This window comes from Engystomops pustulosus, chromosome 3 (assembly GCF_040894005.1).
Source record: "Engystomops pustulosus chromosome 3, aEngPut4.maternal, whole genome shotgun sequence".
Taxonomy (NCBI): domain Eukaryota; kingdom Metazoa; phylum Chordata; class Amphibia; order Anura; family Leptodactylidae; genus Engystomops; species Engystomops pustulosus.
The window spans coordinates 137,983,765-138,000,390 of NC_092413.1; the positions used below are offsets into that span (position 1 = coordinate 137,983,765).

The following is a 16,626-nucleotide window of genomic DNA, read 5'->3' on the forward strand; positions in this document are numbered from 1 at the left end:
CCTAGGGCCATTGCAAGGATATTATCTCATCTTCTCCCAGACTGCGTGACACTGGAAGACTGTCATCACTGATCGTCTGGCTTGGACGATTGTGGTGTACTGACGAAGATATTCGTTTTTTTTTTCTTTAAGAGACTGGAACTTGGAGGAGCTCCCTCTCTCTGTGGCTAATCTGTGTGAAATTTTCTCTGGTTATGAAAGTACCACCTTTTGCTTCCAAAGGGAATCTCTTTTGCCCAGAAGCTTTTTCCAGAATATCATCTAGTTCTGACCAAAATAATCCGTCTCCTACACATAGTACGACATTCAGTTTATTTTTAGAGCCTATGTCTTCAGAACAGGTGCTCAACCAGGTACACCATGTAGCAGTGTTTGAGAAACCAATGCTGTAGCTCACAATTTGAACATATCCACTGAGACATTAACAATATAGTTTGTAGTGTAGTGTATATTCATCTGCCACAAAATTCCGGGTGCGCTTCGTACAGAGATCCTTCTTGTATGAAGAGGAGAACAATTTTTTGCATAAATTTCCAGTTTTCCTAAAAGGCGGCTTAGCTTGAGCAGTCTCCTACAAGAAAGATAAACCAAAAAGGGAATCCTTAGTAACTACTATAGACAGCTAAGTAGACTAATGGATGTACATGAGCAGGTACCAACCTGGACAAGGGCATCTGGAGTTTCTGCAGGTCTCTAGGAGGTGGACATATTGACAATAGGCGATATCCAGCAGAAGCCAGCAATGTACATGGTATCTTAGAGGTTTTCAAACACTTGCACAGCATAGGAGCTGACCGAGCCAGGCAATTCACAACATCTCACAAACCTCCTGGTGCCCTATTTGAACCGCCTTTCTCTGACATCATCGGAGAGCGCCAGGTGTCTGTAGTACCCCACGCGACTGCTTCTGGCTTCAGATGCCGGCAAATGAGCAGGGAGAGGTCCCACCCTGGGCTTCTCACCATTGCAGTGAGCCACACACGCCCACAGCAAACTCCATTAAAGCAGGTAAGGGACTTATCAGGAGACCGGAGGAGTCTAAAGGACTTGTGTATCCTGCTCCTTGGCACAGCCCTTTGCCTTGCAGGAGAATTCACTGAGATTCCAGGTTTATTGCGCATATCCAGCTCTGACAGGTTCTCCAGAGCTCTTCCATAGTTCTCCAGGGACAAGGGACAACTGTGGTTGAACTTAAGGGACCACTGTTAAAAGTGTTTCATGGTGTATCCAATCCTATGCGTGGCTAATCCCTCTGGTCAGCGCCCTTGAGAAGGTGAGGGGAAAAAATGCATTTGCGCCATTTTATGTAGTATTACTGTGTATTCCAAATTACCCCCTCCTCTCTATTCTTTGGTTCAATATGATTACTGAGATACCAAATTTATATAGATTTCAAAAAATTAATCTTTTGTACAAGAAAAAAAAAAAATCTTTGTTTCGATATTAAGGACAATAACTTATTCTTTGGTGTATAGAGCTGTGCAAGATGTCATCTATTGTGGGACCAATCAATGCTACCATTTTTGAGACTAGTGTTGTGAAATAGCAAAAAGGTGGCAACATTTGTGAACTATTTTTCGTCAAAGGGGTTCACTGATGGGATTTACGGTTTTTACATATTTTGATAGACCAGGAAATATGGGATGCACAATACCCAAGTTCTAGGGAAAGGAGGGCGATTCGAACTCTTAGGGTATTTCTAATTTTTTCCTACTGTGTTTAAGCCCCCCCCACCTTACCAAGGGTACTTTAACCCTAGAGGGTCTGATACCATTTACTACATTAGTTCTGTATTGTAATATACACTCACCTGCCACTTTATTAGGTACACCATGCTAGTAACGGGTTGGACCCCCTTTTGCCTTCAGAACTGCCTCAATTCTTTGTGGCATAGATTCAACAAGGTGCTGGAAGCATTCCTCAGAGATTTTGGTCCATATTGACATGATGGCATCACACAGTTGCCCCAGATTTGTCGGCTGCACATCCATGATACGAATCTCCCGTTCCACCACATCCCAAAGATGCTCTATTGGATTGAGATCTGGTGAGTGTGGAGGCCATTTGAGTACAGTCAACTCATTGTCATGTTCAAGAAACCAGTCTGAGATGATTCCAGCTTTATGACATGGCGCATTATCCTGCTGAAAGTAGCCATCAGATATTGGGTACATTGTGGTCATAAAGGGATGGACATGGTCAGCAACAATACTCAGGTAGGCTGTGGCGTTGCAACGATGCTCAATTGGTACCAAGGGGCCCAAAGAGTGCCAAGAAAATATTCCCCACACCATGACACCACCACCACCAGCCTGAACCGTTGATACAAGGCAGGAGGGATCCATGCTTTCATGTTGTTGACGCCAAATTCTGACCCTACCATCCGAATGTCGCAGCAGAAATCGAGACTCATCAGACCAGGCAACATTTTTCCAATCTTCTACTGTCCAATTTCGATGAGCTTGTGCAAATTGTAGCCTCAGTTTCCTGTTCTTAGCTGAAAGGAGTGGCACCCTGTGTGGTCTTCTGCTGCTGTAGCCCATCTTCCTCAAAGTTTGACGTACTGTGCGTTCAGAGATGCTCTTCTGCCTACCTTGGCTGTAATGGGTGGCGATATGAGTCACTGTTGCCTTTCTATCAGCTCGAACCAGTCTGCCCATTCTCCTCTGACCTCTGGAATCAACAAGGCATTTTCGCCCACAGAACTGCCGCTCACTGGATGTTTTTTCTTTTTCGGACCATTCTCTGTAAATCCTAGAGATGGTTGTGCGTGAAAATCCTAGTAGATCAGCAGTTTCTGAAATACTCAGACCAGCCCTTCTGGCACCAACAACCATGCCACGTTCAAAGGCGCTCAAATCACCTTCTTCCCCATATTGATGCTCGGTTTGAACTACAGGAGATTGTCTTGACCATGTGCCGCCATGTGATTGGCTGATTAGAAATTAAGTGTTAACGAGCAGTTGGACAGGTGTACCTAATAAAGTGGCCGGTGAGTGTATGGAAGTTAGTTTTGCCAATGATCTGTAGGTCTGTCCCCGACACCTACTGGCTTAAAGAATGAAAACATTTAATTGGTGCAGAATACATGCCCTTGTGGACTCCAAACTGTCTAACCCCTCTCCTCCTTCCCCCAATGCATAGGAAGGGAGTTTTGACAGTTCAATCAAAACATGGTCCGTGGGCTTTTGAAGAGGGCTAATGGGCATTACGTACCAAACATTATTAACAGCATTTTGATGTACTCATACTTCTGCAGGTGTCGTTAAGAGGTTTAGGTAGGCTTGTTATATGTAAGATCTACTCTTATAGTCCACATTTTTTTCCCACCCAGTACTTTTTTTTCTAATTTTTTTTCGGGCACATTGGTGGATATGCACATCTTTCGACTTTTTAATTCTCCCAGCTAAGTTTGCTGCAACTAAGTTTTCCACCATCTAATAAGCTTAAAAGCCAATAATATTAAATGCTGTATTCTGCATCAATAAAATGTTTTTGTGCTTTTGCCCACTTTCCCTTACTAATAACTTCATCCCCAGAAGCATAAGCACCATCTTTGCTGCAATATCAGTTCAGAAAAGCAAAGTGGCTTATATGATTCTTAAAAAGGAATGTGTTACCAATGTATGCTTCGAATCAAAAAATGTTGATAATGTACTGATAGATGTTATGTAGAGTTGGAGGGGTGAGTGCACGGCTGTTCCTACAGCTAAATATAGAGCAGGCTCTATCTTTTTTGCAGCCACGACACAGTGTGCACTCGTACCTTACCGCGAATGGCGCCTATTGAATTCATGTCTTTCACATGAAGGACAGCGCCGGTTAAAGATGAAAAGGAGCGTTTGTAGGTTTTTTTTTTTTTTTTTTTTGTGTGTGGTTGATTTCCCTTAAAATGTATATAGAAAAGCAATTAGACCAAACCTAAACGTCATTAGTCTTCCAGATCATGTAATTTAGTCACACACTGACTGAATGGAACATTACAAACCAAACATGATTATATAATTTATCTCCACTACAACTGGTAACCATTTTTCAATGAATCCATAAAATGACTATGCATTCAAATCGAAAGAAAAGCATTATTATACTTAATACAAAAGTAAATGTATCTTTTCATTAAGATTCAACAATCAATTCCAGTTACACAGCTTAGGCGTTGAGCTTGTTGGAATATCACATTTCAGATTACAGTAAATAAACTATAATTCACTTCTATAGTCTGTAGAACAAAAAGAAATAAACAATTAACAAGTCTCTGATCAGTGACAACGTATTTTATTTTATTTCTGGCACAAGCCTTTCCGATTACTGTGTGATAGAACACCTCAGAATGTGCCAAAACAAATCTTGTAGCTCCATTTACACATATATTCACATCCAATCACAATTTACAATTAATACATTATTTTAAATCCAAATTTCACACTGGCAACTTAAAAGGGATTTGTGTCTGTGTGCAGTAATGAAATGTCTCTTCTTGGCTAAACACGAGGCTTACACCTACAAGCTGTATCATTTCGTTATTAAAGCTAGTTGTCAGAAAATATACAAGGCATCATTAGGTTGATTCTTAAGGCTGTAGTGAAGATTCTCTCTTTTTACACATATACAACATTAAAGAGTTTAATCTACACTTCTGATCTCAGTTTTCTGCAAATACCCTTTAGGCCGCTGTAATTGACCTATCTTACACCATACATATCTTGGCACAGTGGTGGCAACATGCACCATTAAATGACACTTATTAGAGAATACAAAATCACATACAAGTTAACAAGACTTTTAGTGTTGATAGGTGCAATGTTGTGTCGCTTACTGGCACTAGAACAAGGCTATTTTTTTATACTGCTGAGGTAGTGTGTTACTAATAATGTGAAGACAACCGATTGTGCAGATTGAGGTCCACTGCACAATCTCAACCACAGTTGGTATTGCCACAAGATGGTAACAGTTTAAACAACAAATAACTTATCTATAGCTTTGCCACAAAACAAGCTGAGCTTTCCTCTAGGGTTTGTGTGCATAACAGCTGTAGATTTCCTACTGAATATTAAAAATAAAACCATATAGAATTACCATGTTTTGAACCTTGGTCAACCCTAGAATAAGATCCCCACTAAAAAGATCAAAATATATGTCAACAGGCATAAAATAAAATACATTTCACTCAGTGCATAACCCTAAAATAATGTTGGCCAACATGATCATTAGAGGACTTCAAAGGTGAATCCAGGGAACACTAAAGATCCGGCCTCTGGCTTATGTCGGAGGATCTATATATACTTCTTTAGATTTATTCACTGGAATGGTTCAGTTACAGATATATTATGTCCTTTAATAGCCCTAACAACAGTGCTGAGACATTTGTGAGTCCCAAGTGGTCACTTACTGGGCTTGGAGTCATGGAGATGGCAATTTAGAGTAGGCAAAGAAAGGGGAACACATAAGATCTACCATATGAGGGCAGATTTTTTTTTTTAATTATTCGCTGGAGTGTTCGTTGAAATATTGGTCCCAAATATGAACATGATTCTATTGCTTAGATCTTGGAAGCACTATTATAGTCCAAATCTACGCCAGAAAGGTTTGCAATTCTCATAAAAGGTTTCTTAAACACCGTTTTGAAAAACGGATATGGAATAATCGCAACTCCTCTTAGGCCACTTGGCCATGGGCAAGTGCAGTCCAGGAAAAATGCTCAGTGAGCTGGAAGGATTTCATGGACTGAACATCAAATCACTGGACATAACTCATATGCCAAGTTCAGTCCAGGTATTTTGGCCCGGAAAATCCATCCATTGCACACAGGGTTTTTCTCGGACTGCACTTGCTCATCGGCACGCAGCCTTAGGATTCATGCACTAGAGAACATGAGAATGAAAGCACTTATCAATGTAGAAGCTGCACGCTCTCTACCTCTATGGCTTCTTTGCCACTCTGTACTGTATGTATTAAATTGGGCTTAAATGAAGGCATCTGTTTCTAGAAGGAAAAAGGGTTTAAAACATATATTACCCACCTCTCCTTTAAGGCACATCCTAATGGCACATATTCTTAACATATATAAACAAACTTTCTACATCCTACAAATATGTGGGATCTGTACCGTACTCAAATTTATGCTAGCAAAACAATGTTTTCCACCTACCACACAGCATAATTATTTATCCAAATATACACCAGTTAAGCTGCCAAAACATATAAAAGTATGATTTCCACTATTGAATCCCTAACAAGTCCACAGAATATCATATTATGATATATAATATACTCCGGGAGTTAAAAAATAAAGATATTTCCAAATGTAAAATTTTAAAAATAAAAACAAACAACTAAACAGTAGTGTGTACTACTTCTTAAAACAAGATTGGGAACATATAAAATTACAGCATTAAGTTAGAAGGTCATAGATGCAAACATCTGGATGATAAAAGGCACTTTCTGTCCAGACTGCAGCATCTCAACATATGTAGTAAAAGGAAGGATGATGGATAAATGTTCTGGTTAAAAACAAGGGGCTGGATGTGGTCCTGGAAATAGGGAGACATTTCAACAGCAGGGGAAGACACAGGAGGTATGATGGAGGCGGTTCTCTACACAGACGTGGTCAGTCTGTCAATGGAGTTATTGACCTCATTTTTGTTAGAGTCCAGGCTCTTAGCAGCATTCAGAGTTGTACGCAGGTTTTCCACAGTCTTTTTCATAGTCTTCAGCTCACCAGGGTGCGGAGTGGCTCGTCTCAGAAGTGTTGCCTTAAAGAAAAGGATACAGATTAAATGGCAACAGAGTGGTCCAGAGAAAGAGACATGTGCAGCAGCTGCTGCATTATAAAGGATTGCCTACATAAGTGTTCTAGAAGTGACAACTATGACAACTCTATACAGAAACAGAGGTTAGCTAAGGGACACAAAGGAGAACCAGTTCAGGCATTTGGTAAAAAAAATGGTGGAACGGTGTAGTTGCTGGCTGCAGGAAGCCAAGAAATTCTGACAAATTATATATATAGTTCAGATTTCTAATCATGTTAATAGATGCACATTCTGTCCACCCTTAGAAACAAAGGGAACTAGACCAGTAAATATATTATGTTAAGGGATGTCGGGAGACAGAATGATCAGAGGCTACTACACGAGAAGCTGCAGCAATTGTTCAGATACTTTATAACCTATACACATTTCCACAATGAACACTTTATCCAAGACTGAAAATAGAAAGGTACCGTTTCATCGTCGTCATCTTCTTTCTCATCATCCAAGAACCGTATGGCACTTATTCTATTCATTGCTCGCTCATTCCAGGTGTCATCGGACATATCATTAACCAGGCTCTCAAAGGCCCCACATCTTGGTAAATTGTCTGCTGCCGGAAAACAAATTCAAGTTAAACAGAGAAAGACACAGAGACTAATCTAGATAGCTTTAAACTACTGCCCCCTCAGGCAAGGAAAGAAATATCCAATCTAGAATTCTTTTTTGTAAAATAATGCCCATTTACCCATAAAACCTCCAAAGTTGCATTCAATTGCGCAAAGTACATTTTTATTCTAGAGAAGTCTCTATTAGAGGTTGGTGGGGGAGCAGCACCCGAATAGTATCTAGAATCATGCTTTTAGTATCATATTAAGAGGATAAGAGTCTCATTCATCAATTGGAAAAGAATTTGCAGAACCTACATGAGTGCCTGGTGCTGGCCAGCCCCAAAAAAATCTCAGACAAATTAAGTGAAAAAAAAAAAATACATAAATAAAGCCATTCCTCAAAATAAAAATTAAATCCTCCTACTTGGAGCAAACCTGTTAGCAGGAATGTAAGTTTTAGCTGGTGATAGGTTCAATAATAATGGATTTATTTACATTACCTGGCTCCCTGTCAGCAGTGTGGGGATGGTTGAGGGAACTGCATGAGTTTGGTGGAGAGAAGACTGACACAGGCGCACACAGGCTGAGCCGGGGTGCCTGTAGGGGGCGTTGATTTTAGCAGGATGGAAGCCATGCATAACAAATATGAGTAGATTACCACAGTCACAGTGCCTTTATCATGATATGTTATCATGTTAGATTTCCTTTAAGGGAAAACTACTTTTGACATTACTTTTTTGGGACTTTTGTTTAGCTTTCATATGGTAACAGAACAGGATCTTAGGTGTAGCTTGTAACCGGCAAAAGTTGATATTTTTTACTTTGTGATTCAATATGATGAAAAGGCAAAACAAGGCAAAACAAGAACATTTGAACCTCATATTACTTTGAGCTGACCCCATCAATAAAATCCTATTCATCTTTTTAAATCAAAGTACTAAACATTGAAATTTACTAAAATAGTGCCCCATGCAGTTAGGAAAATGTACACATCCATGGTATATTGAGGAGAACACCAGATTTATAATGATGGCTGGCGCAAAGTAATACTTGAAACCTAAAAGGAGCATATATAACATGTATATAGAAGCACTGTATCTGTTGTGTTTTAAAATGTTGTCTACAGTAGGACTAGTGATCATCAAAGGACATTAAAAAAACTTTAAAGCAAGAGAATGACATATATACAGACATCACATTTACAACAGAAGGGTAATACACTATGGGGCTCACCATCAAAAAGGTATTGCCTGATTTATTTACTCTTTCTGCTCTCTATGGCTAATGTCATGTATAACATCACTAGATAAAAAGCCACAGCCACAATATAATGTTGATACCTTGGCCAGAAGGATCAGAAGGCATCTGTGGAAGTAACACACAAGTCAAGACTTTTTCTCCGGTTTCCATATCCACATCTGTCTGAAAGGTCAACAAAGGCTGAGACTGGTTATCTGATAACCATAAAGCCTTTAGCTTCAGTGATGTCAATGACAAGGGTAAATGTGATAACCTACAGGAGAAAAGAAAAAAAAAATTAATAATTTAAAAAAAAAAACATACCGGTAATCCACTCTAGAAGGTCGGTAACCACATTCCCTGCCTTCTTTAACAGTTCTTTGTTACAATTTCCATCACTTTGGTTATTCCTCCAATTATAGTGTTTTTTGGTTGACAAAATTAGAGCTTTATAGTTATTCCCATAGTTACTTTACAGTAACTGCTTAAAAGGAGTATCCCAGGATCTCTCTCATTTTTTGTTAAGAAGGGGGCTGGAGAAAATTTTTTACCAGCTCTGTACCAGCCACACCTATGTAAGAATGTCAGAGTTGGTGGAGGGAGTGAATCAATTTAATTACTCAAAACAACGCTCAAAGCTAAAAATGTACTTTAAGTCCTTGTCAGGACTTTCTGAAAGAAATCTAATCTCTATTACAGGGCCAGGCAATTTTGGCTAAAATTAACAATTTCATTTTCTTCAGTAGCAACTTCTGTCTTTATTGTTATTACTTTACCATTATATATTTATATTCTTGGTTATATATTAAATTTAGAGTTCTTTTACAATAACAATAATAATATATCTCAATTTTTACATTAGCCACTACGGCTCATAACAGGCAGACACATGCTGTTCTGTAGATATTGTGATGTTAATATACGATGACTGCCGAATAGCAAACATTAATACAATGGTAAAAAAGGTACTGCTAGCGGTAGCTACAACATGAACCATTTCCAACAGGTGGTAAAACCAGCTTCCACTTTCCGCACAATCACATCTACACAGCATGTTCACAACAATCTTGAATAAAAGTTACGGAGGTTTCTTGTGTTGAGGAGATTGTAAAGAATGTTAGAACTGTTGTCCACAGCACAGAACAGAATAGCTTACATGCACAGACAATAAAATTATATTGGTGGTATTATATCTTATCCAAAAATCAGCTACAATCTGCTACATTACCTATTTCCTGCAACATCTAAGACATGGAGCTCGGTAGCTTGTGCAATTTCAGAAGGAATTCTAGTTAACCTATTTTCACGTACACAGAAAACATTAAGACTGCAGCAGCCACCAATCTATGAGGAGAAGAAAGACACAAATTACACATTTTGAATTTCAGTTTCATTTTGAAAAATATACGAGACAAATGGAAAAAGATCATTTCAATCCTTACACCTGACTTCTCCATATGACTTTAGACTAAGTGGCTTAGACAATAAAAATGACAGTCTAAGAAAGCACATATTAAGTACTGTAGTTTAGAATTCTCTTCAAATACATGAAAATGATTGCCCAGCCATTGACAAGGAACTAAATGCTTTTCATTTTCAGGGAAAATAATTTATAGTTTGCACATAAAAGCAGGGGTTTCACAATATGCATTTTCCCAATACAAGTAAATAATGTCATTATTCCTGTTAAACGTTTCAGGATAACAGTACTTCCATGTTATCCTATTGGGTTCCTCTACCAAGATGAAATATATTATACAGATAAACAATTAAAATGTAATATAATATATTTATTCTATGGAAGAAGAGGGCAATTAGAATTTTTGGTACATTTTTAAATGTTGTTACAGTCTGCAGGAGGACTGTAGGGGTCTAAAAACACTTAATAGATTGTGTGCAAGAACAGGCCCAGCTATCATTGACGTGGACTAGTGCGCATGTGATGATGACATTGAGAGTGCCAATCAAAGGCAAAATGGCGGTAGCCACGCACATCTGGAGTCTGGGTGCCAAGGTCGGATTCCATTACAGCACAAGTCAACTGCAAGGACTGGTGCCATCTAGGGGTTCTTCTTTACCTCACTCACCAAGGCTTTTCTCCCACAATTGTTTAGTTTGGTTGCACCGCCAGGTCGAAGAAGAGTTGTGGTTGTCCCAAACTTCTTCCATTTAAGGATTAGGAGGCCATTGTGCTTGAGTGCTGCAGAAATTCTTTTGTAACCTTGGCCAGATCTGTGCCTTGCCACAATTCTGTCTCTAAGCTCCTTGGGCAGTTCCTTAGACCACATGATACTCATGTGCTCATGTGGGGTTTTACATAAACAGGTGTGTGCCTTTCCTAATCAAGTCCAATAAGTTTAAATTTTCAGTTTTAAAGTTCAATTAAAAAAAAAAAAAAACAGAAGGGTTTGGGGCACTTTTGCTACTAAACCAGAAGGGCTCTGGGGCATTACTAGAACTCCATCAAGGGTGTAACTAGAAAAGGTTGGGATGTCTGCACTAAAATGTCATGGCTGCTATACTACAGATGGTGCTGTCTGGCTCTTCTCTGTGTGAAACAGATGGTTGGAGTTGTCAGTTATAAATGACCTATACGGTGGAATGGTCATTGGCAGAGATTTTAAAGACTGCCTCTTTTCCCAATGGCCTTGATATCCCCTTCGACTAGTAAGGTGTGCACCTAATAATGAGGTGTAGGCCTCATCATAACTTCAGCACATGGCCCACAACAAATAACTTCAGTATGGGACTGGAATTTACTGCTGTCACCCTTCATGCCAGATAAGTGTTGCACTAGTAAATCTTTCCCTGCCTTCTCATAACCACTTTTTGAAAAGAGGCATGGGGAGTGAAAAACACCTTTATTTGGAGGTGGAGACTACACCTTTTTCTACATCAAAAGGATTGATAAATGCCCCAATCGAGATTGTCAGAAAATTAAATAACTGAAAAAAAACACAGATCTGTCATAACTAAGGTTTGTAAAAGCATCAGTTTTTAAAATATGTAATTTGTAAATCAGTTGTCAGTGTTTTACAATTTCCCATCTGTCAGGTTTCAGTTTTTTGTACAGAGGAAAAAGTCCTACAAACACAACTTTTCCTTCAGTAGAAAATTAACCGACGCAAACTGATGACAACCTATGTATTTACACATCCATTGAAAACATTGGGTGTTTTAACCCCATAGCGCATAGACCCGCTTATTTATCGCAAAGTGCCAACACAGAAATTTAATTTATGATTTATACTCCCTTCTCTGTCACAGTTTTCATTGATACCAGCACCCTGAGGACACCAATAAAGCAGAAAATAGTCCCAGGTAGAGCTGTCACTTTAAAATAGCTCTGTGCACAGCAAGTCCTGGGCTGTCTGGGACTGCAGGAAGATACTTGGAGTCATCTCTGGCGATGGCCTGAGTGCCCACAGAAAGGGCTCTGAGTGGCACCTCTGGCACCAGTGCCATAGGTTAGCCATCACTGCCATAGCGCAATAAGACGTAACCTTACGTCTTGCTGCGCATGGGGGAGTATGAAGAGGGCTCACGGGCTGATCCCTCTTCATACTCACTGGGCATTTGCTTCATAATGAAGCAAATGCCCATCACTATCACCCGCGATTGGTGCTTCCACCAATCGCGGGTGTTAACCCTTTGATCGATGCCAGCAAAGCTGCCGGCGTCATTAAAGAGCCGGCAGCTTGACTGCGTGACTTCATAGGGGACTTCATCAGTGGGCGTGACTTCATCAGGGAGCAGCAATCTGTTGTCATGACAGCCTCGGATCACACAAAGATCCGAGGCTATCATGATCTCGGCTATCTATTATAATGTGCGATTTGCACATTAAAATAGATGGTGAGCAAAATCCCCATATACTGCCATACTGTAGTATGGCAGTGTATGGTAGGATCAATCAGACAACCTAGGGTTAAAGTACCCTAGGGAGTCTGAAAAATAGTAAAAAAAAATACTTTTTTAATTTAACAAAAAAAAAATTATATTAAAAAAAAAAAAACTAAAAATTCAAATCACCCCCCTTTCCCTAGAACTAATATAAATAAACAGTAAAAATCATAAACACATTAGGTATCACCGCGTCCGGAAATGTCCGATCTATCAAAATATAATAAGTTTTTCACTGCGTTTAACCCTGTAACGGAAAATAGCGCCCGAAGTCGCAAATAGCATTTTTTTGCCATTATGAAAAATAGAAAAAAATTCTATAAAAAGTGACCAAAAGGTCATACAGTCCTAAAAATAAAAGTATTGAAAAGGTAATCAAAAGTCACAAAAAATGACACCAACCACAGATCCGTACACCAAAGTATGAAAAAGTTATAAGCGCACGAAGATGGCAAAATGAAGAAATTTTTTTCTGTACAGGAGGTTTTAATTTTTGTAAATGTATGAAAACATTTTAAAACCTATACAAATTTGGTATCCCCGTGATTGTATTGACCCAATGAATGAAGTAGACTTGTCATTTGGGGCGCAAAGTGAAAGCTGTAAAAACCAAGCGCATAAGAAATGGCGCAAATGTGTTTTTTCATCATTTTCACTGCATGGAATATTGAATACTACCACTACGAGGTGCTATTTGCTACGCAGAAAATAAGCCGTCACACAGCTCTTTACATGGAAAAATAAAAAAAGTTATAGATTTTTGAAGGTGGGGAGTGAAAAATAAAAACGCGAAAACAAAAAAAGGCCTTGTCCTTAAGGGGTTGAACAACCCCTTTTTCACAGTTTTTTTCTTCCTCTGATAGAACAGAAGACTCAAGGCACAAGTTGTAAACTAGTATCTAGACTAGTGCCGTCTTGGAAACTTCAGTTTTCCATAGGGATACATGTATGGGAGGCACCCTTCTGTCGTTTTAAACCACAAACCAATGGGACTTAAGGGTGTCCACAGAGATGGCCTTCGAGACCAGCAAACATATTCTAGCAGTGTGTGTACAAGTCTGAGCAGCAGAAAGCACTTCCTTCAAGCCACCCGGTGCACAATATCCTGCTGCTCACTAGCATCATAACATTGTGTGCTCGAGTGTCCGGTAGCAGACACTATGGCTGCTACCTTTGTAGTTATGCCCCATCCTCCGTGCTGAGGCTGCACAGGCTGTTACACTGTGCAGGAACACATTTACATCCCACTACGACTGACCCCACCTGATTTTTTTAACCTACAGACATCTAATGTCTCTGGCCAGATTCAATAGTTTGGCCCCAGAAGATGGTTGCACAGCCTTTTGATTCATACATAGACAGACAGCCCGCATGGCTTTGTCCTGCTCATTTTGGTTATCAGTAAGCAAAGTGATACAGCCATGTGGTATACCTGAGGATGGTTGCTGTACTTCATTCTCCTCTTACCTCTTTTGGCAGGGACATTAATTTGTTTCTATCAACGTTCAAGTTGTTCAGCTTCTTTAATTTCCCAATGCTTCTTGGCAAAACCTGAGGATATAAACAAAGAAGCAGGAATTGTATTTGGCGGGCAAAATGCTGGAGAATGCTAGATATTAGATTAGGTGTAAAGCAGGGTTTTCATTTATTTCTGATTATTTCTCAATGACATGTTCAGAAAACAAAAGAAGCGCCTTTACATACATTTATAGAGTCTTGTTACAGAAAAGGAACAAAGCCTCACAGTCCTGTCAGCGGGGGATATGGCATTTGTATATCAGCAGATGGGAAAAACCATCGTTACTAGCACCAAGGTTTGATTTTTAAACATTTAACATTTTAAATATTTCATGAAACTGGAATTATTTGAAACGCTGGAGAAATCCACCAGCAGCAGGTTGTCCAAGTTCAGAGATAGCAGACCTGACCAAAATGGAGTATTATTTTTATTTTTCTCTCAGTGGAATTTAGTAGTACAGGCAGTTCCCGGGTTACTTATAACATAGGTTCTTTAGTTCTGTTCTTAAGTAGAATTTGTATACAAGTCTGAACAGTAGATAATGGTAGATCCAGACAAAAAATTTTTTTTGCCCCAGTGACAACTGGAGTTTCAAAATTTTTTGCTGTAATGGCACTAAGGATCATCAATAAAGCTTCATTACAAACACCTTACAGCTGATCATTGCAGCCTAGGACTAAAGTAATGTATCCAGAGAGCTTCACCAGAGGTCACAGGGGGCAGAGAGGTCTGTCTGTAACTAGGGGTTGTCTGTAAGTCAGGTGCTCTTAAGTAGGGGACCACCTATAATCACTGAACTTATTTCACTATGTACATGATAAACATAAAGTAACAGGATATGCCATGTGAGGCTACATGCACACTGCAGTGTGTTGTGCCATGATCTGGCTGCACGATCTGGCTAAAGCCAGATCACTGCTGTCATTGTGGTCAAAAAAGGCCAGCGCACTGGGTGGCCTTGCCGCAAAAGATAGAGCAGGACCTATTCTTGCCCCGTTTTGCTGTGTGGTTGCTCAGCTTTCCCTCTCCTTCCGGCTTGCGGCTCCACCTGCTGCTTTATTCAACTAGCGAGAAACGGACCCCTGTTTTCAGGGTCAATGTGAGAAAAAATGCCTCTAGTACAATTTATGGGACTCTTTAAGGATCCCCCTTGCACATAAAATTTTATGGTAGATTTTTTTCTATGAATCATTAATGCTGCAGGAAAGATGCCAGCAGGGTGATTGCTGCCATAAGTTTACACAGCGTTGCTATTGTACCTTCGCTAGAAAATAAAGTTTTACATATATCTAAATAAAGCAGAAGTGAATACCCTGTTTCCCCTAAAATAAGACATCCCCCGAAAATAAGACCTAGTACAATTTTGTTCAGGCTTAGGAATATAAGGCCTCCCCTGAAAATAAGACCTAGCGGCCGCCATTGCAGCGACTCCTCCCACCCCATACATTAGTATTAGTAGATCTTTAAGATGCTGCAGAAGGTTGTGACATGGTGAACAATTCATGGAAGTAAATCACTGACTCTTGTGCTGCAACTGTGATCCCAGCAGCTACCAGGATAAGAAGGGTCATTTATGGAAAGTGCTTTTACTAAATATGAGAGATCGGGGCCAATGATTCTAATAGAAATGGAGTCACACGAAATTCTGCACGAAATTCAGAGTTTGTAGTCATAAGGATATTAGAGAAGTTGATTTTTTTGTTCAACAATAAATGTAAATTCTTGTTCATGGAAAAATAAGACGTCCCCTGAAAATAAGACCTAGTGCCACTTTAGGAGCAAAAATTAATATAAGACACTGTCTTATTTTCGGGGAAACAGGGTATCTGCTCTGTGCTGAATGAGATTTCCGTGGACAGTGGGTGGGGGGAGCGCCGCAGGAGCAGGGAAGGGAGTTACAAGTGCTTAGCTAGAGAAGCAGGAACGCGGATGGGCTCTAATCCACTGGACTATGGGCTTACTGGTTAACAGTTGGAGGATTTTATGTAACTAAGAGCTTCACAGTTGGGTCGCATTCACATGAACGTATGGGGGACATATGTACGGCTAAAGGCTTGTGGCTGTACAAACGTTCCCTATAGACGGCGATAACCGTGTGTGGCACTGTACCGCTCCGTACACGTGAAAAAGAAAGGACATCTTTCCCTGGAAGCCGTGCATTTCTATTGAGAGAGGAGTGGGTCACCCCTCTTCATCCCGCCACACATGTCTGCCCAGCGGGCATAAATTCGGCCTTACACTGACATAGGCTTTATGCACTTGTATATAGAGATATAAAGAGAGATCTCTCTAAGATGTATCATATTATCTTTATTAAATTATTAAGCATATAATATAGTTAAATAAAAGTGTTTAAGACAAAAAATAAGGGTTCATTCAAACAGATGTGTCTGCTGTGCATCAGCAAAAAATGCAGACGTGATGTTCATATTGTATGGATTAACATATGAAATCTAATCCACTTCCTGCACTGCCCAGTTGGTTGCCTAGCATCATTTGAGAAAAAACAGTCTGCAGATGGATGTCATGCATGTTTTTTGCGGCTCCATCAACTTCTATGGATGTCTGTGTCTGTATGAGAGACAAAATAAAGCATGCTGCAATT

At 39.7% G+C, this 16,626-nt stretch overlaps 1 protein-coding gene across 6 annotated transcripts in view; it reads right to left on the reverse strand.

The window, feature by feature from the left end:
* The window catches only part of LRRC1 (leucine rich repeat containing 1), a 165,119-nt gene that overhangs the window by 60,362 nt on the left and 88,131 nt on the right, over positions 1–16,626 (reverse strand). For 3 of the 6 annotated variants that reach the window (XM_072142280.1, XM_072142283.1, XM_072142282.1), the window contains exons 10-14: positions 13,970–14,053; positions 9,828–9,943; positions 8,701–8,873; positions 7,223–7,362; positions 6,636–6,755 (exon numbers count right to left, since the gene is read on the reverse strand). In XM_072142280.1, the coding sequence (XP_071998381.1) occupies positions 6,636–6,755; positions 7,223–7,362; positions 8,701–8,873; positions 9,828–9,943; positions 13,970–14,053 (633 nt within the window). Of the gene's footprint in view, positions 1–4,262; positions 6,756–7,222; positions 7,363–8,700; positions 8,874–9,827; positions 9,944–13,969; positions 14,054–16,626 lie in introns of those variants that run through there. The other 3 variants (XM_072142281.1, XM_072142285.1, XM_072142284.1) reach the window with 3 other exon arrangements.